General features: G+C 40.0%; 2 protein-coding genes across 2 annotated transcripts in view; both read left to right on the forward strand.

Annotated features, from left to right (window-relative positions):
• Positions 1 to 1,218: 1,218 nt before the first annotated feature.
• Positions 1,219 to 4,970, forward strand: RPS16 (ribosomal protein S16). The gene is made up of 6 exons (XM_084206928.1): positions 1,219 to 1,268; positions 1,355 to 1,410; positions 2,086 to 2,187; positions 2,906 to 3,002; positions 4,576 to 4,623; positions 4,766 to 4,970. The coding sequence occupies exons 2-6, from the start codon at positions 1,363 to 1,365 to the stop codon at positions 4,909 to 4,911; spliced, it is 441 nt and encodes a 146-aa protein (XP_084063054.1). The 5' UTR covers positions 1,219 to 1,268; positions 1,355 to 1,362; the 3' UTR covers positions 4,912 to 4,970.
• A 5,234-nt stretch (positions 4,971 to 10,204) lies between these two features.
• OTOGL (otogelin like) overlaps positions 10,205 to 22,300 on the forward strand; it is a gene marked incomplete at its 3' end in the record, with an annotated part of 88,768 nt that continues 76,672 nt past the window's right edge. Inside the window, exons 1-8 of the mRNA XM_084205440.1 lie at positions 10,205 to 10,286; positions 11,252 to 11,291; positions 12,362 to 12,410; positions 14,487 to 14,544; positions 16,232 to 16,330; positions 16,970 to 17,124; positions 19,801 to 19,922; positions 21,068 to 21,273. Coding sequence (XP_084061566.1) covers positions 10,208 to 10,286; positions 11,252 to 11,291; positions 12,362 to 12,410; positions 14,487 to 14,544; positions 16,232 to 16,330; positions 16,970 to 17,124; positions 19,801 to 19,922; positions 21,068 to 21,273 — 808 coding nt within the window. The 5' untranslated portion in view covers positions 10,205 to 10,207. The remainder of the gene's footprint in view (positions 10,287 to 11,251; positions 11,292 to 12,361; positions 12,411 to 14,486; positions 14,545 to 16,231; positions 16,331 to 16,969; positions 17,125 to 19,800; positions 19,923 to 21,067; positions 21,274 to 22,300) is intronic.

Consider the following 22,300-nt stretch of genomic DNA (forward strand, 5'->3'; position numbering starts at 1 on the left):
CGTGCCTTGCCACCTATTTTCAGCAAACATGTAAAACCTGTCTTGGTTCTGAAATTTCCACTCATCTTCAAGAACTAACTGAAACAGGCCAACAAGGAGGTGACCATTCCCCTTCCTCCCATGATAGGGGGAAAAACTGCATGATAGACATGTGTGAGAGCATAAACACTGTTCCTTAGGAAACAGCCTTAAAGAAATAAATCACTGTTTGGATCACATGTTAAAGCTTTGTACAACTGAAGGTTTGAGATGTGCTAAATCTTACATGTTCTGCACAGTCCTATTCATTTGAACAGAACTAATCACTCAAATTGCATAAAGCTAAGTGCTTGTTTAAATCCTCACATGACTGATGACTAATGTTCAGTATTTAAAATCCTGTCCAAAGACAAAGGAACTGATTGTTTCATTTGAACAGTCAACTTTCTAATCATCATAGTAATTTAAATCTCTATCATTTAAAATGTCTAAGAAGCGTGACCTTGCTTCATCAACAGATTCTCCTTTTGTCCTTCCAGAAAATTTCACGTACTACATACTACTGCATTAGAAGTACAATATTTTCAGTCTGAAAGTGACTTAAATTCCATGCTTTATGACAGATATTAAAGAAGGAATAAACGGAAACAGAAGATGAATTTGATGAGGTTCCCTGAGTGCACTAAATCTAAAGAGAACTCTGAGTTGATTTTAAATATAACCATCACTGAGTATTTAAGTGGGTAAAAGGCATTTTCTGAGTATGTGCCAGTGTACAGTGCTAGAAGCGAATACAGGGCTTACTGCTTCATCTTCTCCAGCTTCCCAGAGTTCAAAGTTATAAAAGCCATGGAGTTTGTATTGTGGCATCTCTAGGAGGTTCAAAGAGCGACTGTAAGACTGTTCGGGCATGGCATCATTTTGCTCTCCTTACAGCAGAAGCCCACCTGGGTTCTGCTTTGTGCCTGGGACGCAGCAAAGCGCCCAGCAGTGCCAGCAACGGAGCGGGCCCTGGCGGGTGTCCAGGCTCTCTGTGCCCGGTGTCCCGGCTCTCTGTGCCCGGTTCCCCGGCTCTCTGTGCCCGGTTCCCGCAGCGCTTCCACGGCCGGGCCGAGCTCGGGCCGGGCCCGCCCGCCGGGGGGCCGCCAAGCGCGCCTGCCGGGGCCGAGGCGGCCGCACTCTCTGTCGCGCTGCCGGAAGTGATGGCGTTGCGCTTTGCGGCGCGGCGCCCCTGTTTCGAGGCCCGGAAGCCCCGTACGGCCTTTCCGCGGAGCCGCCGCCGAAGACGGGTGAGTGTCGGGGCGCTCCGGCCGCCCGCGCCCACGCCCGCGCCCCCGCGCCCGCCCGCGCTCACGCCGCTCCGTCTCTCTTGCAGGAACAGCCATGCCGGCCAAGGGTCCCCTGCAGAGCGTCCAGGTCTTCGGACGAAAGGTGAGGCGCGGGCCTGGCGGCCTGCACCATCTGCTCGTCGCTGCCGGGCTGGCCCGCGCCTTTGGGCCGTTCGCGCTCGGGGTGTCTCGGCCGCAGCTCCTCACCGGGGCCGTGCGGCGGGGCTTGGCCGCGGGAGGGCCGGCGGGGGGAGTCCCGCCGCGCAGCCCACGTGTCCCGCGCCGGGGCTGCCGCAGCGCGCCGTGTTCCTGGCTGTGGGGAAGGCTTTGCTCCCCTCGCGGGTGGGTCTGGGCGGCCTCTCAGCGGAGTCTAACGGAGTGGTCGCCGCAGTCCACAGCGGCCTGGCTTACCATTGCCGGTATCCGAGGGGCACGTTGTGAGGGGAGGTAAAGCTCGCCCTTTTGGATGGAATAAAGTGTCTCGAATAATTCACGGTACCAGTGTCTTGTGAGAAAACGAGCCACAAAACTACGGTGTTGTAGAACAGAGGGATCTTTCCTTCGTATACAACTAAGTCTTGTAACTATAAATCAGACACTGAAACTTTTTTTTAGATTTTGTTTTAATACTGATTATACCAGGAAATGTAGAGAGAGATACTGTTTAGTGCATAATGTTAGTCTGGGGCATAAGACTAGGACTGTCGATTGTTAAATTGATGTTCCTGCTGCTTGTGCAAAAATAAAACGCTGTGTTCATACACCTTTGGATTTTTAGAAAACTGCAACTGCTGTTGCCCACTGCAAGAGAGGAAATGGCCTCATTAAAGTTAATGGAAGACCTCTGGAAATGATTGAGCCCAGAACTCTGCAGTATAAAGTAAGCATCCACCCAACGTCTGCCCTGCATCCCTTTTTATGCATGTACCTGCTTCACACTGGAGACAAGTGGCTTGTCCTACTGAAAGTACCAAATTTTTGGTTGCTTAGCTAAAATACAAATGCTGTTATGAAAACTCAGTAAACTGTGCTTCTGTGATTGGGGGGGGGGGGGGGGTGTGTTTGCTTAATGGATTTCATTTAATGTGAAGTATTTTTTGCATTTCCTATCCAATTTCTAAACTAAAATGGGTGACTTGAAGCTCTCATTTTAAAAAGGTTATTTAGAACTTTATACAGTAGCTGCTGAACAATGCTGACAGAATCTGAAACTGTCTAGATAACTATAAAATATAATAAATAGTGAAGAAAACTGCCTACAAACTACTCTAGGTCTTCAGTTTTAATGAACTTGACTTATTTTTTGTAGGTAGTTGTGGCATTCTAGTTAGACTGTTCTCTTGTTCTTAATTCCCATGTACATGTGCTTTGCTGCTAAGATATTTGAAGCTTAAATAAACTAAAGATTTCAGTAAATGTGTCTTATGACAGCGCTAGTACATGTCAAAGAACTCTGCAAGAGGTGTACTTGACCTGGGTGTGTGCTTTTAAAATCAAGGCTCTATTTTTCAGAAGATTCAATGACATCACATTTGGTAAAGCAACTGCAAGCTCTGATCCTCGTTACAAAGGAATTTTCTTTGTGTTTTGTTTCCCAGCTGCTTGAACCTGTCCTCCTTCTGGGGAAGGAACGGTTTGCTGGTGTTGACATCAGAGTCCGTGTGAAGGGTGGTGGCCACGTAGCACAAATCTATGGTAAGGTTTTTGGTGGGATTTCTGGAGTGGGCTGGAATGGGTAAAGCCACTGTAGTGAGTTGACACTGGCTGGGTGCCTGGTGCCCACCACGCTGCTCTATCACTACTCTCCTTATCTTGATGGGGAGGGGAAGAAAATAAGATTGAAAAACCTTGTGGGTCAACTTGAATGAAGATTAATAAAGTAAAAGTAAAGGCTGTGCACTTAAGCAAAGGAAAACTAAAGGCTTCCATCAGCAGGCAGTGTTCAGCCACTTCCTGGGAAGGGGCCTCAATACCTGTGGCAGTTGCTCTTCCTTTGGTTTTACTGCTGAGCAGACATCCTCTGGTATGGAATATCCCCTCTGGTCAGTTTGGATATCAGCTGTCCTGGCTATGTTTCCTCAAGATCTTGCCCACTCGTAGCCTAGTGGTGATGGAGATATCTTGTAGGCATGGCCTTGATGCTGTGCAAGCACTGCTTGGCTGTAGCCAGAACACAAACCGAGTGAGAACTGTCACAGGAAACTCATCTCAGCCAGACCCAATGCAGCCACATATTTATGAGGCTTAAGTTTGGAACAGTGACTTGCCAAACTGTTTCTCTGCTGTGCAAATGTAGTTGATTATATTTTTATGTGCAAAGCTGCAACAGAATAAGCTGAGTAAAGCAAAATGAAGTTTTGACAAAATGTACAGCAGCTACCTATACATTGTGAAGTGACAGGATAGTTTAAAGGTGACTGAGCACAAAGATTACAGGAGGGGTTTAGCGTTAGAAATTATATCCATAGTTGTATATTTCCATGTTGTTCAGAAGCTTCTTTCCAGTATGAGCAAAGCTAGGCAGTTTTCTCCTTGCAGGGAAGGCTGGGAATATATTTGCATTAGCTGTTCTTATGAGTTCATCTTTACAAAAGATAGATTTGTTCTGCTCTTCATTTGAATGTAGTTAGTGAAATGGAGCTGAGGCTGCATAAAAAACAGGCAAATTTCAGGAGAAACTCAATACCATTTGTTTTTCAGAACATTCATATTTTCGTCAAAATCCTGATGTTAATATTTTCACAGTTAAGTGTAACAACATCCTGACAGTTTCTCCCATTCTTCTGGTTTGAGTTCTGATTACTGTTACTGTGCTAGTTCGTTTGTATTGCTGTGTTCTAGCAGTCAGACCATCCTGTTGTCCCTTTTGCATCCTTAGTCTTTCAACACACAATCAATTTTATCTTTGTTGAAAAGTATAGACATTTCAGAGAACTGTGTTTTAAAGATTTTGAAAATTGACTGCTTGTAGACAGAAGATGAACCAACATTAGTACTCAGAGAGAAGGTGATCTGACAGCCCTTGTGCAATTTCTTGGCTAGCTGGCAGCTGTCAAATCTACAAATGAACTGTGGGTGGCCTCTTGGCACAGATTCCTTAAGATTTGCCAAAGTAAGGGTCACGTGGACTATGTGGGAGGGGATATTAAAGAGAGAAAAGGCAATTTGGCAGCGAACAAAATAGCAAATTTCTCAGATAACTAGCACTTTGTGTTTAGATTTTAAATAGATTTGCAATCGTTACTGATATTTTATCTTTGTTTAACAGCTATCCGTCAAGCTATTTCCAAAGCTTTGGTGGCTTACTATCAAAAATGTAAGTAACTTTGATTGTTTTATTAGCTTCAAGTGGAAGTGTATGGCTTTTTGGTTGTTTTATTGCAAGAAATACTAATATGGATTTGTTCCATATGAAACTGCTTAAACTAAAGATTGTTTTTTATTTATTTTTTGAACAGATGTTGATGAAGCTTCCAAGAAAGAGATCAAGGATATTCTTATCCAGTATGATAGGACTCTGCTTGTTGCAGATCCTCGCCGTTGTGAATCCAAGAAATTTGGAGGACCTGGTGCTCGTGCACGCTACCAGAAGTCTTACCGTTAAAATTGGTCTCTAGTCATGTGGCAGTCAATAAACAGAAAGAATTTGATAATTTTCATGTTTCTAAATTGCCTTTTCTTGGGTGGGTAAATAGATTTTTTCACTGTGTGTTAAGATTGATACAGAAAGGGATTTGTATTACAGTAGAATCAGAGGGTTATGGCAGTTCTTTTTTTATCCTTTCATAGTAATTCTGATAGGTAGGGTTTTAGGAGTAAAGAATATCTTTATTCTGTTGAGGAACGTGTGGTTATTCAAACATAAAGAAGGCTCACATCCTGGATTTTGCAGGCACGTGCAACAAGACTGGACCATTTCAGTCTTTACCCTTCTGGTTGTTAACATTGTGAAAACCAAAATAATTATGGGGGCAGGGGAGGGAGGTGTGTTGAGCTCTTGCATTACCAGATAATGCAAAGTCTGAGTCCTGGACTAGTACATCTGAATGTAGGAAACTTAAAAATACTTCTAGTGTTTTGTAAAAATAGATAAAGGATTTTATGTTTTAAGATTAGGTCTGAGTGATTAGTACTTCAACCATATGTTCACACAGTACAAGCTGAGAGGAGTAACTGCTAATGTTATGAGCTAGGTGAGACAATTTGAAAGCCTGGAAGGAAGCAAGGGTGAAAAAAGTGAGTTGGAAAGTAATTTTCAAAAATTTGGCTACAGGATGTGCATATTAAATGTAGGAGAAGTTTCAGATCCTGTCCATTTACCCAAGGACAAAAAGTAAATTCTGAGTAAATGTGGGATGGGCCAACAAGAGTCTTACAAAGACTCATTCTGTCCTTTGGAAGAGATGCAAGTAATGGAATGAGGCTGTGGGTACAAACTGTCCCAACTGGTGTGAGTACAGCCCTGAGCTGTTGTTTCATGTGTTTGTAAACCAGTTTGGAGTGGAGCTGGAAGAAATACTGGAGATTAAGACACTGAGAGTGCAGCTACTGCTCTATTCCTCTCCAGGCCTCGTATTTTAATGTCTATGCTTGTATGGCATTACTGGAATTGACATAGGAGCACCTTGGTTGGAGATTTTTAAATGTTGGGCTTTTCTCTTAGTATTTTATTCTAATTTGCTTAATGGGAAATGTTTTTTCAGTGTGCTCAGTCAACACAAACCAGCTTCCCTTGTGTGTTGGGGAATTGGAATGAATAGTAAAATCCACCCTTTTGCTCTAGTTTAATATTAACAGGTGGTTACAGCTTTTTATTAATGTTAAGCATTTGTCATGAGGTCTGTTTTTTCTGTAGAAGAGTATTAAAGGTATCCTCACAGTTACTCAAGAGTTAAATGCGTAGCAAACAAATTCCTTCTAAAAAAGGAATTCTGCATCCATCTCCCCGTTTTAGCTGTCAGTTTCTGCTGTGAAGTAACTGCATTCTGTGATTAGAATAGAAGTGCAATGCTTGTATTCAAACCTCTCATGCTCCTGTTGAAGTGGAGGAGACTATGTTCTATCACCAATTTATATACCAGGACTATGTGGTTTTACGAAGCAAATGGGATACTACATCCCAGACTCCTGTCTGACTAGATGCATGGTCTGCTTTCTTCAGTTCCCCTTTCCTGTACTCTAAGCTCTTGGGCTGCTGAAAACTGCCACGCTCAGCCTCCTGGCTTGGTGTTCCCAGGAAAAGATGCTATGCAGAGCTAAGTTTGAGTTTGATCGCTTGAATTCCTATGAGTTTTGTGAAAACTTGTGTCTTGATGTTAATTAGCTTCAGCTGAGGGAAAATAAAGTCTCTAGTTTGGCTGAGTGACTGAAAAGCAATGGCTCACTCATTGCTTAGGAGATGCTTCCAGGCCTGCCAGTTGGCACATACATACTCTATGCTGTAGCTTGTCCAAAACTGATTCTTGTCTGGCTGTTAGATCTGTGGGATGGAGGGGAACAGAGATGATGCAAAGTTGTGGTGGTGTGAAACTTAATGAGGCAGGGGGTGATTGAATACCTGATGCCAGTAACCTTAGGGCTGGATTTCACAGTTATGAGGAAGCCTGATGAATCTTTTTTTGCTCACAGAAACAGCTTGTAACAATTGGGGATTATTGTTTTGCTGTTCTTTTGTGGGAAGGCTGAAAATAAAACTCGCATTGCTACTAATATATTCAGAGATGATATCTGCATGTCATTTCTTCAACCAGAAGACTCTTAATGTAATAAAAATGCAATCTGAATGGAACTCTGATCCTATAAAAATTCCCCATTAATCCTGCAGAGTGATGTCATTCCCACACACTTGCTTTCTAAATGAGAAATGTTTGTAGAATTGGACTGCTGTCTGCCTGGATGGCTGAAGATTTTTATTCTGAGAGGTTGCTGACTGACCACCCACTAGATGGCTTAACTTCATTGGGGAACTAACCACTGTAAAGTTTGAAGGTGTTAGTAAAAATGTCTCCTTTCCTCCTGTCCTGATTCTTCAGGGATGGTAATCAAGCACTTGTCATTAAGCATCCACTCTGGCCAGAGAAACACATCCCCAGAAAAATAGTAGGAGTTTGATCTTCAAACCATTAGGAAGGTTCTTGAGCAGCTGGGGAGATGGTTCTCAGAAAAGAGGAAAGGATCCTCACCTTGTATAGTCCAGCTCTTTCATTAGTTTCAGCAATGCTAATCCTTAGAAGATCATCTGTGCACGACAAAATTGAATTCACAATAAAATTGAATTCTTTATTGAAAATACCATGTTTTGTTGACAATGACAGTGGACCCCCTTTCAAACCAGGGTAAGCTTGCCAGCCCATGGCACAGAAGGCAGTTATTTCCTTATCCATTGTTTATAATCCTGATCAGCATTGTGATCTGTGTATAACTTTGAGTCCTCTGAAACAATATGTTGGAAAATTTGGAGAAAATTTATTTTGACTTCAATGTACAAATATATTACTGCTTAAATGTTTAAATTTTACTTTTGAAAAAAAAATCTGTAACTTAAAAATGTAACTGGCATTTTTAAAGTGTGGACAAATGTGTTCTGTATTGTGCTTGTTTTCTTACAAAAGCAATTATTTTCCAGCGCATTTTTTCAAGTTTTTTCAGAAGTGCTAGTCTTGTTAGTATTCTAATACTTGTGTAGATATTAAGTGTTGTTGACTTGATATAATTTGATTTGATTTTTTAATCTCTTTCTTAATATAGTCCTCTGAGTTACAGTTCAGAGTACTTGGTTGAATAATTCTTTTGCCTTAGCTGACATCCTTAATGTGCTTGGGACTTTGCTGTTTCCTACCTTGCCTTGGGGCTGAGATGTCTAAACTTTATGAAGTCTATTGCTTTAACTCTTACAAAGTTCCTTTGCAGATAGTAAGGCTTGGCCTATTTTGAAATATTAGAAGTTAAACAACTGTGAAATACTACATATACCAACTTTGCTATAGAAAAACTGTTAAAAGAAATCCCAAAACCAAACAAAACTCACATAAATGCTATTTTGGATAGCTTTTTTTCCCTGTATAACCAAAAGAGTTCATTCCTATTAATATTATATTAATTTAGTTGAGAAACTGCATATGAAGCATAGTGAGAAATACACTCTTGAGAAAGGGAGAAATCCCAGATCAGATTTCTCAAAGGAGTTTGAGTTTCTAAAGAGTTTCTAAACCAGACTTAGCTTGACAGTAAGATAACAGAGAGACCCGTAAAGGAATTTGGAAGATGTAATGCTTGGTTTCATCTCGACAGCAGTCTTGAGAGTAGGTTTATGAGATGGTGAAAGTCTATTTCCTATAAGTTCTCACAAAAGAATGAAAAGTCTGTGAGTGACTATATCAATGTTTCCATATGGCCTAGGAATTCACTTTTTTGCTTCTGTTTGTGGTGTGGAGTGGTTTTGGATCACGTACTGCAGGTGCAACTGAGCTGCGAGATGCAGTCCAGCTGCAGACAAACAGCCAACCCATGGGAACACACCATAGCTACTCCCATAGAGTTAAAAACAAAGCAAAACACTCTTGAAATGCAACTAAGAGAATGTCAGCTTCTCAGATCCAACATAGTTCTTAAAAATAAAATAGCTCTTAAATACTCCTCGCAGGGCATAGTGTTACACATCAGTTTCCAATAAGTACCCTTGTGCCATCAGTGATCCCACACCTTCACCAGTGCTGCTGGCTGCTGCGTGGACACAGGGTTTTGTTCTTGTCTGTGCTTAGTGAGGCTGAGTTTTCATTTGCTTTCTCTGGTCCATCTGAGGAGCAGGAAAGAGAAAGAGCTAGAAGAAAGGATGGGAGAACTTCTTACCCAAGAGAGGTCATCAACTTCTAAATTTTGTTTAGGTTCAACCACAACTTCTGTAGCATGCTCAGAGGGTCTCACAAATTACCTCCTGGGAAGAATGGAGAGTAGGCAAAAGATAGGCTTTGCAAAATAAAATGATCATCAACAATTTCAAGTAGCATTGTAAGTGTCTTTAACACTGTGCTTTCTGATGATTCTGTTTACATTATGGTAAAGCAGGTAAGATACTTTCAGTTTAAAACATGACAATTTTTAATTTTGGTAAAATTATGGTTATATATTTTAATGACAATTAGAAATTAAACCCTTTGGCCCTGTTGACTGCTTTCTCCTTTTTCCTAATGTGAAGTGTTCATAACATGATTTTTTAAGACCAAAATATAATTATCCTCTGAGAAGCCTTTTTTTGTGCTATAAGCAAACTATACCCAGAAAGGCATCCAGAATATTCTTAAAAAGCCAGATGTATTATTTAATAGAAGTTTATTTCCCTCCTTTCAGGACAGAGAAAAAACATTAACATGTTCATATGTAAAACCATGTAGTTATAATTATACAATGGTATTATTTCAGGGTCTTGCAAAAAATTTTTGCTGTACTAAGGAGTAGAGAATAGCCCTCAGCTCAAGCCTCAATGCACACAAAGGTGTGTGACGACAGAAGGATCTCTCAAACCACCATGACATGGCAACATTTCTGTCATTGTCTGCTGTGTTATAAAGGGCCAATTCAACTCAACAGGAGAGTAATACTCGCAGGTCTGGTGGAAGTGTAACTAATACAGACTGTGCTGAGGAGCTACCATGCATTGCTAATGAGAGACATGCAGCCAGGAAGTTGTACGCAACACTCGCAAGGCTCCTGGAGCTGTATGTAGCTTCCACGCTTGTTGTCTCCTGCTCTTTTCCTCTTTTGCATTGCATTATTTTAAGTAATGAGTCCAATTATCTAACCTCTAAAGGATTTAAATACACTGTAGAAATACACAGTTGTAAGATGCCCCATAATCAAAGCCATTAATTTGGATAAATTCCCTTTTTCCAACTTATACTGAAATGAACATTGTAGGAAAGCTCAGTTTAATGATACCGTGGAGTATATTCTTGCTTCATTCACTGCTGTCCACTTTGCAAGGTAAGAATTTTATTCTATTTTTTTGTAGTAATACTAATTTTTACAAATATTTTTTCTAAATTTTTTAATATTACAGCTAGTTATTTTTTCTATCCTTTTTTTTTGACTTTGCTGGAATTTGTAAATGCAATTTAAACAAGTATAAATCATCATTCTCTCTCACAGGTGCAGAAACTAAAATATAAATTCTTTTTAAGAGTCAATTTTTACATCTGAATTTGTTAGAAAACAATTATTTATGAACAAAGTCTAACTTTCTTGCCTTTCTTGCTATTATTGTCAGATGAGTAGCATTTAATGGTTTCCAACAAAGTAAGATTTTATTTGAACAGACTGCACCTGCAGTTTGTTTAAACGTTTTTAGACTGCCAGGGTAAATAATTGCTCTTTTAGTTATAGAATTTTTTTTATTTTCTATATAATGCAACTGGATCTTAGATATAGTTTCCTTGCTACAAGTATAAATACTTCTAATATAATATAAACAGTTTTTTTGTGGTTTTGTTCCATTTTGTTTATTTGCTGGCTTGTTCTAAGCATGGACTAATTTAAAATGATTTACAATTCAGTCTTACAAGCAACAGTCAGAAAAATATTATAACTCTGGAGGTTTGATTCTGAAAAGCTCTGGGTACCTGTTCTATTTTACCTGTTTAGCTCTTCTATTTTTTTGTTCTGAGCCTCTAAGGAACTATGAGCTCTTTTTACTTCTTCATGGTAGCAGGTACTGAAACCACAACCACGAAAACCTGCAGGTAAAGACTGTGTGAGAGAATCAAATTCTGAGGAAGGAGTGCATATAGCGCTACATTCCTTGGATACAGAGCTTCTACAAAGGTGCCCTGCAAAACTCAGGATTCTTAAACCCTAAAATTCAATAATGTTGTTTTAAACTTGACATTGCTTGCCAAGGGCAGAGTGATGCTGTAGAAAAAAGTTTTACTTTGTGATTTTTTAATCTACAGGATCTTATTGCAAGCTTCCTCTTTTGAGAAGAACTTTGAGGTAAGTTTTTATTCCTTATTTGTCAAGTCCTACAACAAGAATGAGCAAATACAATGCAGTGAAAGTTAGAAAGTAAAATATAACCTTGAATTCAATGTGTAAAATGTCATCTACATGTAGATTGGATGTAGAACACACTTTCAGAATGTTTACAACTCTGTCCCAAGTATTTACGTAATGGGCATGGGTCCTCTGTTTGAAAAATGGAGGTCCTTATGAAAAATGATACTTCTATGGTCTCGAGAAAGCTTAGAGGAATAATGGAATGAAAACAGCATGAGATCATGATTTCATGACTGGAAAAATACATTAAATGAGTATCCATCTACAGTTTTAACTGCATGATAAAATCCTAGCTGCTATTTGAAGCACAGAGAAGTAAGTGCTATACAGCCTTAAAATAAACATTTTCAATACTAATTTTCACATAGAAGCTGAAATCCAAACAAAACCCAAACTAGGCAATGTTCCTGATCCCATTGAATTAAATGGGATCTATGCCATCAATTTCAATGGAAGCATCAAGTTGGACGTAGCTTTGTGTGTCTTATGACTTCTAATACATCTAGCGGACACACAGGCACGTCAAATGATATGCCATCATGAAGTGTTGATAGAACTAAGTGTGTTTTATAGTTTGATGCCCTTGTTTCTAAACTTAATCACAAATTAAAGTCGGCTCCGGCTGGAGAGTCATCTCTTGCTATCAAAAGAACCATCAGAGTATATTCAAGCAACACTCTGGGGAACATGTAGCCACTGACATGCAGCATGAAATAAATGTGAAGCTGGTTTACAATTTGTATCCTGTTGTGTAAGTCTGTTTTGCCTATTTAGGTCTCCCCAAAGCTCCAGGTACCTCCCTGCAGAGATTGGAGTGCCTCCCAATTCTGTAAAATGAGACACTGACGAAAAAAAAAACAAGAATCACCTTTTTAAATGTTAACCCAAGAAAGACCTCTTTGATAAAGTGATGGTAATCAGAGAGAAACACTTCTCTCTGGGGACTTGCTTATTCAGGTTGCTCCAGGGACCTTTGATAATACAAGATCCTTTTTGTTTTCTTCCAGAGCTGAGTCTAATGCAACTCGACAGAAAAGAGATCTTGTAACAGCCGAGGTAGGTTATACCTCCAAAAGTAGGAGGGTGGGGAAACCCTCCTCCCTTTTCTGCTCTGGGCCTTTGCCATCCGTACAAATGACCCTTTGTGGGGAGAAGGGCTGCGGTAACAGGAGGACAGTGAGGACGAGCAGCTACTCCCCACCTGCTCACCCCACCTGAGCCGTGGCCTGATGCCTTCATTCTCCCTCAGCAAAGCACCCAGTGGGCAACCTACCCCGCCAAGCCGACTGACACACACCTTGGGAAATAATCACAGGGCGTCTCTGTGTTTTGTGGGGGTGAACAGGACCTGGAGAGCTGTTTGTGTTTGTGAGAGGCACGACGGCCATGCCTCTGGCAAGGCTCCCTCCTGGACATGGTGCCCCGGCAGCTCCGGCCCAGCCCCGGTTCCCATCGCGCTGGCCCCACGCTGCCTCAGTGCTGCATCCCAGCGATGTTGTGCTGAAATCCAATCCTAAATGGAGGAATCTTGTTCCCCCACTTGTACACACTCGGGCTGTGGAGCCCAGCCAGGGGTTATAACCCCTTTGAAGGGGGTAGGCAGGACGCCAGAGGCGGTCCCTCCTCAGGGCGCTGCAGGCCGCAGGGTGATTTCCTCCAAGACCCTTTGAGATGTGTGCGCTGCTGCGGAGTCAAAGGCGCCGGTGTGGAACACTGCCCCGAGGGTAAGCGAGCCTCTGAGAGAGGCAGGACTGGAGGTGTCCCCACAGGGCCCTCAGCAGGGCAGGGCTGCTGCACCAAGGACGCTCAAAGGCCTAAAGCAGCTTTTGTGAGGTGGGCGGCTTGGAGGCGCTGTCAGGAAAAATGGAAATGGGCCTTGTTGTGCAGAGAGGGAAGGGACCCTCTGCACCTAGCCATGGACCATGGGCACCAGGAATGTGTTTTGGTGCAGGGGGCCTTCCAGGTGGTGATTCAATGAAATCTATTGCAGGTTGATTTTAAACAGATTGTACTACTTGGAAGCATCCCGCAACATATTTCCATTTGGAAAAGGGAGCTGTAAGAGGTGTTGGCGAGACTAACCCTAAAGTGTTCCTTGCACAGTGTTGTTAACTTGAGACCCATCAGCTCAAACTCGAGATGTGGAGAATGAGTGGAGTCAGGAGGGAAGAAAGAAATTAGCTTACAAGCAAAGACTAAAAAATTTCTTTACTTAGTTGTACAGCTGAAGGCTGGCACTTAAGTCTGTGGGGACTGCAGAAAGGTAACTTGTTTTTTCATTGAACATCAGATAAGAAATAAATAACAAACAGAGGAAAGAAGAGCTATTTAAGCAGAAAGGACCAGATTTATAAAGAAAGGTATTTAAACTGGCCATGAATAAACGCAAGTGGGAAGCATTTAAGTGCTCAGCACTTCAATCCTGGTAAACTTTCCAGTCAGACTAGTGGGGGCAGAAGCCCCAGAGTACTTGCAGTCTGGAATGGGATCAGTTCTTGGAAGGGAAAATGTGACGTGACAGGCTGCTACATCAGAGTGCTGGGCCAGATGCAGGGCTTCCTCATAGTGTGAGGCTCCCTGTTCCTAAACAGGAGGCAGATCAGGCAGATCTGCTTCCTCTTTTGTTTGGGATGGACCAAAATGCAATTCTGAAGGATGTCAAGGAGAACACAAAATCCATGGCAGCTAGACTGGCCATAATGGGTGCAGCATGGAGAATGAGTCAGGGGGGTGGAAGCAATAGAGGGAGCTCTTCAACTATGGGCATTTGAGTGAAGCGAAAAAGGGAGATTGCACTCTCTCCCCTTCTTTTCCTTCCAAATGTAAATGCAAAACTTCCCATGTGGAACCTTGGTGATTCACTGGAACTGGAGGGCGTGGATGAGAAGCCAGTAGTAATCTCACATATCAGCTGTATCTTTCCCCAGTCTCCTCAAAAGACACTATGCTTCTCCTTCCCAGGCTGCCAGTCCCTCCAGCAGCACCCATGACTGTGCCATGCGCTGGCTGAGATGCAAATTGCTCTTCTGTATTTAAAGTTCCAACCCAGTGTTTGAGTGCAATGCCTCAGGTTTTATCAATTGTTTTGTAAACCACAGACACCTTGATTTTGCTTTTATGTTTCTCTGACAGGTTCAATCTGCCTCTCGGTTGCACCATCATGGGGCACTGGTGCGGAGTCCACCAGGAGGTAAGTGCTGTGCCCCTCACCTGCCGGAGGAGAGAGCTCTGAAAATGCTGTCTTCCTCCTCTGTGTTACCATGGGCTGTGGAAGCCCTCTTCTTCATGCCACTACAAAACTCTGCCTTGTCTCATTTTCTCATTTTATCCATGTTAAATATAAAAAAAAAGAAAAATCTCTTAAAATTATACTTTAAAAATAGGGCCTTACAACCAAATCTGAACAGATAAGGAAGTCAATCATTTGAGATTTTGGGTTTTTTTAAAGTTTAGTTTTGTTACAATTTTTAATTTCTGCCACTTTTTTTCTGGCCTTGTCAGAGGATGTAGGTATATCAGAAAGGCTTATGACTGGTTTTGCAAAGGGGAAGGAGTGCTCAGGCAGTGAGCATGAAGCTGTTCCTGGATGGATTTAAGCATTGGACGAACACGTAAAGCAGGCTCAATTTACAGAAAAGTTCACTGTAGGAAACTTCATTTGGAATTTTGGTATCCTTCTTGGAAAATTCCTAGGCAGGTGCCTTCTTTTGCATTTTTCTATGTAAAGGAATATATGCAATTTTACAACTCAAAATTCTAAAAACGGCAAAAGATTTCCCCATTAGTGCTGTTATAGAAACAATGGTTTTTGCTTTGTTGGTATTTTCAGAATATCTACGTATATTTGGAAAGCAGTTCTTAAACGGAAAAAATCCAAGGCTAAGCATGGAAAGGAATTTGCACAATGATGGATGATATTCCTAACCACTGGTAGCTTCTGTGTCTCTTTACTGTAAAGGTCCCATTTTTTTTCCCCATTTAATGTCACTAGCAGCTTTGCTGTGCCTCACTGGGAGTGGAAGGGCCTGTTTATTTCATTTACTTCCTGCCTTGTGCAATGCTTGTTAAATCTCCATCAGCAACACTGGAAGTTTTGTATGTATGTAGAGTTTTAATCCTACTCTATGAAGCAAGTAAATATCTGCAAAAAACTAATGCAGTTTTGCTTTTGGACTAGTTTTCTTCTCCACTTTTGGGGAATGATGACTTAGACCCAACTCAATGAGTGACTAGTAAATGACAAGGAGTTCATAGCTTTGAAACAGACTATAAAACCATTTAATGCTTTTGGAAAAAATTACTAATTATAACATAAAACAAACCATTCCCATGGAATATAAAGTCTGACTCCAGTTACCTCTGGAGCAGAAATAACCTTTTTGCTGACTTTTTTTTTTTTTGAATGTGGGGAAGGTTGTTTAGGACTGGTTTTGAGTCTAAAATATATATTCTGGACTGTTCATAAACTGAATGTACCCTTTGCAGTAATGTTTAGGAGGGAGAAGTGGAATATATGTCTAAATTATGCTGAATTTAGGGAATTAGAATGATCTGTGTCCTGTATATTTTGAGATCAGCAGGACTGGGATTTGATTTCTTTACATGGGAACTTGACCTTTTGTTTGCTTGGAGGAGGTTGACCTTTTGCTCCTTTGTTAGTTTATAAGTCTCAAACCAAATGAGAACCTTGCTTCTCTTTTCACTAAGGACCACAAAAGATTAAATTAAGCATATGTTAAAAAATGGAGATAGTTGTTGGTTAATTTTCTCAGCTAATATAGAGGCTCATGATTTAACAATAAAAAGATTTGACTGGGATCTCTCAACTTCTTTGCAAAATACTGTATCTACTAAAAGGCTGGAATGCTTCCCTGCAGGTTCATGTCCTCAGGAGTGCCTTAATGGAGCAGCCTGCACAGAAGCAGGTGACTGTGACTGTCAGTTATTTCAGGCTCAAGGAAGCAGGTGCCAAATTGGTAAGTTTTTTGGGCCAAAATAGTTTAGTATCAGCTTTCAGGAAGATTTAGGATACAGATTTTGAAAAACTACTGTTACCAGCATATTTGTGATTATTCTGTTGCAGGACTCTAATTTGGTCCGTAGCTAGGAGGATTAAAATGATATGCATTATTAGGGACATATAGAGAACAACATCAGAAATGCCTACATTTTGCACTTGGGCTGTAATGATATATAGATACCATAACAGATAGACCATTGTCTAGTATTGTCTAGTAGCCAGACAGCTTTTTTTTTTTTTTAAGTTAGCTGCATAACCAAAACCCACTGTATTTCTTTTAACAAGCAATGGTTTATTGCAAATTAAATTACCTACTACTTAGATGTACTAGTTCCTGTAATCTGCTGTGTGTAGGGGTCAACAAGAATTGTTTTCTAGGATGTGCAGAATATCTAAATCCCTTGCCTCTACTTGTAATTAAAATGTCTCCACTAAAACAAATAAAAACTTAATGATGATTGCATATGGCTTAAACTGCAGACTTAAGACTAAAAAAGAGTGTGACTTTATTTAAGGTTGAAGGCGTAAGTTTATCTTTTGTACTTGCTAATTTTTGATGACCATGCTTCTTGTAAACTCAATGTGTTCTCTTCAGTACCTAACACAGGCAAGGACCGAGATGGGATTTGCAAATCATGGGGACAGTATCATTTTGAAACATTTGATGGCATCTACTACTACTTCCCAGGAAATTGCTCCTATGTATTTGCAAAAGACTGCAGTACTCTGGAACCCCAGTACACTGTTTGGGTAAGTATGTAAACATACATTAGAAGTAAGTATGTAAGTAAACATAAAAGTAAATAAGTAAGTTAAATAAGTAGAGAGACAATAAATGTACCAAACTAAGCATTAATTGCTTAAATATAAAACTGTGGAAATGTGGAAAACTTCTGGAAAAGCTTAAATTTATGTGCAGTAACTCAAAATATTAATGCAATTATAATCGAAAGAGTCAGTATATTAAAAATAGTTTTTCTTTCTTCTCCAATCCTTTATGGCATATCTGCTCTCTCCCTTCTGGGAGCAAAAGTGGGTCTGAAACAAGACGTGAGAAACTTTAATAAACCTCAGCTACCAGGCTGTAAAAAAATATTGAGTTGCTGAGTTGCTGAGAAAGTGCAAGCAGCTCTCACTTGCCTAGTAGCGAGGAACACGAATGTGCTAGGCCCTAATTTGCAGCTATTGGCATGCTGTGAGGATCTGTTTCCCTGGGCTATGGGATTTGCTCCCCATCTTGTCCCCTCTAGGGATTTGCATTCTAATTTTGGATTACCTCTACGTCATGCAGAGAAGATTAACTGCTCAAAGGCTTTCAACTTGACCTACGTATGGAAGGCACTCTTTTTAGTCATTTCTTCAAATTGCTGAGTATCCATGGTTAATGACTGTGGGTCAGGGAGAGTTCAAACCTATACCCTCTTTGAAGAGAGATGCCCTATTTGTCAGGCTGGTGCTTACTGTAGGGAGAGGATGCAAGATCATTCTATTACCTTATTCACAATGGTTGGGATTTGGTGCTGATTGGCCAGGGAAGAAGCGACAAGAGGGGTCCTCATTTTGAGCCTGTGTGTGTACAGTGGTCATAGGCATGAGGGCAGATCTAGATGCTGATTTCTGCTCTGAGGATTGTTTATCATTTACAAACAAATGACCTCTCCTTCCCTCAGATAACAGCACTTAGTGAAGATAAATCTAGCATTAAAACTGCCATTTCTACCTACTCAAGTTACAGAGAGACACGGTTACACCTGTCTTTCCCCATTTCATTTTAATTATTTGGATTCTATATGCAGCTGTGACCTCTTAAAGGTTTTCAGAAAGTGCTGTAGCAAAGTTCAAGATTATATTAAAATCTGGAATCAATATGTCAGTGGATTCCAGTGGCTCTGGAAAGAGGGAAGGTTCTATTCAATTGCTGGAACAAATGTCATGTTTTACTAAAAACTGAAAATGTTTACTCAGCAAAGTCATAAGTAATGTGAGACTGTAGACAGACTGGGCAATGGAGAGACAAAAACCTTGCCAAATCCTAACATTATGGTCCTTCTGGCTTTAATAATTCACCCCTCAAGAGGAGAACAAAACATAAGAATTATTTTGATTTTTCTTTATTGTGTTTCTGTCTTGGGAAGGGATTATGTAGAAGCCATTTGCCAAGACTAATAACTTTTATGTTGTCTTTAATTATGATTATCTTTATACATGTACAAGCTCCTAATGCTTTTCCTGACCTAGTTTATTTCACCCAAAGAAACAGTAATTGGTTTTTACTTCCAGATTTAGTGTCAGTCAAGGAAGATTAATTCAAGTATTCATGAGCACTGTATGTGTTTACTCACAGGTATTTTCTTCACAACAGTTACATTTACAGCCTCCATCACTATGTTGGTAAAATGTTCGCAATTACAAGTTTATTTAGTTTAACAGCACTGTCAAGTAAACTGGTAATGAAATTCCCATCCTTCTCAGAGAATGATGACACACAAAGTAACATACGTCATATTTGAGCTATCTAAACTCTGTCTATATTTTAATCTGGGTAATGATAGGCATCTAAGATGCAAAGCATTCTCCTCTCCCTTCAGTGGTGTCTAAAGCTCATGGCCTTTTGAAGCACATTAGGACATCCTACAGGTTTGGGAGGCTCATTCCCCCTGAGATTAATGAAAACTCTGTAAGTCTTGCTCAAGCACAAACCCACAGTTTTCAAGACCTGAGAGTACTGTTTTCAAGCAAGATAAGTTGATATGTGACTAAGCCAATCCCCTGGCTGATATGTATAATGGAGAGAAGCACACTTCAGAAAAGTCTACCTTTCCAGCCATTAGCAGGGCTGGAAACCCAGTGCAAAATGGATTTTAACAGATCCATGTCGCTTAGATGCCTGCTGTAATCTGTAGTAGCTCTTCAAAATCTCAAGAAATCCTGAGTGGTTCAGGAGGGCATGCTGTAGTTCAGCTTTTACCAGTCTGCTGGCAGGAGAGTGCTGCTATTACACTGAGCTTCTGTACAGTTTGTAATCCTGTTTTATAGATCAGATCTCTAGACATAGAGAAATAGGGGTGTTTCTTCATAGCAAGTAACACGCTCCACCTTTGGCCTCTGTAAGCTAGCTTACTACAGTGTCTCTGAAGTTTGTCAGTGTACCTTACTCCTTTATCCAGTATTTAGACCACTGGCCTGTGATGCTATGCACTGTCAAACAGTTGCTGTATTTCTCAGTAGTATTGTGTAATGTGAACTTTGAGTTTTGCATATCTTTGTAATTGTGACTTTGCAATATTCTAGGTATTTATTTTTAAAGCTATTTCAGTAGCTAGAGCATAAAAATGTAAAATATCATATATGAATTTAATAAAAATGGTGCAAAATTATTGTGGACAAGGATTTACTCTTATTGTGTCTCTATATTTTCCCTCAAAGGTTCATAACAGTCCTCACTGTTATGGTTCAGTATATACTTGTCATAGGTCTATCAGCTTATTTTTTTCAAACCAAGAAGAAATAATGATTTCAGGACATGAAGTAAGAAAAAATGGAATCAGGTAAGTGTTCTAAGGGTGAGTTTTAATATTTTATTGCAAAAAGATAACATGGAGTTTGGGAAACTGATGATTTTTACACAATCCGGATAAAATTATTTGATCTGTACCTTTATTGATCCCTTGCTGTCCTATATTGGGGCTGATAGTGCTCTAGTGTGAGCAGCTGTGACAGTTCTGATGTAATACACGAGTGAGGATAAAATACACTGTATTTACTGTGTTCAGCTTCTTGGCTGTAACCTAACAATTATTTATTCCTTCTTTTTACAGACAAAGTCTGTGTCAGGCAGTCCCAGCTAATCCCTGGTACATCCTCATAGCATTTTGAACAAGTCAATCATTATTTATTCTTGGTAGCTGTAGCTAATATAAGACATGATCGTCTTCTAGATGAGTCTGAATTGGTTAGAAAAAAGATCTTAAGCCCCTTTGGGGAAAAAACTCCACAAAATATCTCTGAGGTACATCGAACCTCCAAATTTACCTTCTTTTAGTACGTAAAAAGATGTGCCTAAGGCACATAAGTATATTTTACTGATTGATAAAGTACAGAAATTTTAAGAAAGTTGTGGAGGTGCTTTTGCCATCCCCTTTGTAATGCCTTTAGTATCTGAGAATGGTAGCTCTGGTGGTATGTTTGAGCCAACAGAAGCAACTTTGGAAGACTAGGATTACATCTGTCATTATTATTGTCCAGTGGTCTTTCACCAAAGGAAGAAGAGGTACAACTTTTTTGTCAGTGGCGTTCTCTGTACTGCAAGCTCCTCCTTTTGCAGATGTCTAACCCAGTGATGACTCAGTGCCCAGAAGGGCTGCTGGTGGTTCCTTGCCCAATGCCGCATGCTCGTGAACTCAAGTATTCCTCAATGTGGTGTGTCAGGCTTTGAAAGCAAAGATGCATTATTCTTTCAAACCTATAATTGGTACAACTAATAGGTGGATATAGCAGAAAGCACTCATTCTTGATGGTTGATATAGAGAAGTAAATATAAGGTAGTAAAAGCATGATGGAGAACTGAATGGAGTGACTGTGTACACCCAGGAAAAAGTGCTTGTTGAGTTAGAGGGCAATGTTTTATGTGGTATTTTTCCTAGCATGAACCTCATTTCATCTGAGATCTTTGATGTAGACTATATTTTTCCAGATTAATATTGCCTCAGACAGTTGGAAATGCTTTCATTGAGAGACTGGCTGACTATATTCTGGTGAAGACTACCTTTGGTTTTTCTCTTGCTTGGGATGGAAACTCTGGTATTTATATTAAACTGACAGAAGATCATAAGGGAAAACCTTGTGGCCTTTGTGGAAATTTTAATGGCAATAAATATGATGACCTGATACTTCAAAACAGTAAGTAAATAACTTACCCTTACTTTGTGTGAACATTTTCCATGTTCACTTTAAATACAATGCTGTATAAGTATAATGCTGTAAAAAGGCAGTCCTGGTTTAGTTATTTCAGTAAAATAGTGTATCTGCTCTACTTTTACTTTTCTGCATCATTAAAGATGAAAAGGGAAAAGGTCCTAGTTCAAGAAAGTATTTATATGTGCATTTAAACCTCTTGCTCAGCAAAGCAATTGGGGTATGTTCATCCTAGCTGATTAAAATGCCTTCAAACAATAAATACATAAACAAATGTTTATGGTTTTCTCTGTGTTTAAAGATGAAAGGAAAAGCAGCATCTTGAATCACCCTTTTATAGCAGCATCATAAAAATCCTAGTTAAAATAAGTAAATTTCAAAGGTGTTTCCTGGGAGTTCCTTGTATCCCCTTGTTGGTATGATGGACTAAGGGCCTCTGACTTTTTAAACTTGTATAGCCAAGTGGACTTTTGTCCTACTTGCAACTAATGTGGAAAAAAAAAAAAAAAGAACAAGAACAAGCTTGAAAATATGAAGATTTTTCTCACTCTCTTATACCAAAAAAAAAAATTATTATCTTTTTGTTACCATTAACTGCTGAGGGAATCTAGTCCCGTGGCTCTGCATGTTCTTAAGTCACAAAAGGTATCCCACAGTAACTTTTTTGCCTTTTTTTTATGGTTGGTAGTGGAGCTTTAAAACTTCCTCAGGGAAGGAATGCTCACTCTATGTATCTTTGCAGAATCTCTAAAAATCTGCCTGAGTATACAGTTTTTGTACCTTTTCTGCCATGAGAGCAGTTAGTTTTGTGTGGTAACTTCTTCACACCAGAGTACAGTGTGTTTAATAACCAGTTTAGTATGCTGATGTGTAATAATAGCAAAAAATAATATTTGGAGGAAATAATGAATTTATGTGATCTCTATAATTCAGTGATTTCAGTATCTTTAGATGTATTATTATGTTTAGATATATTCTGTTATAAAAGTTTTCCAGCTCATACCTGTCTTCA

This window comes from Fringilla coelebs (assembly GCF_963513975.1).
Source record: "Fringilla coelebs genome assembly, chromosome: 5".
NCBI classification, from domain to species: domain Eukaryota; kingdom Metazoa; phylum Chordata; class Aves; order Passeriformes; family Fringillidae; genus Fringilla; species Fringilla coelebs.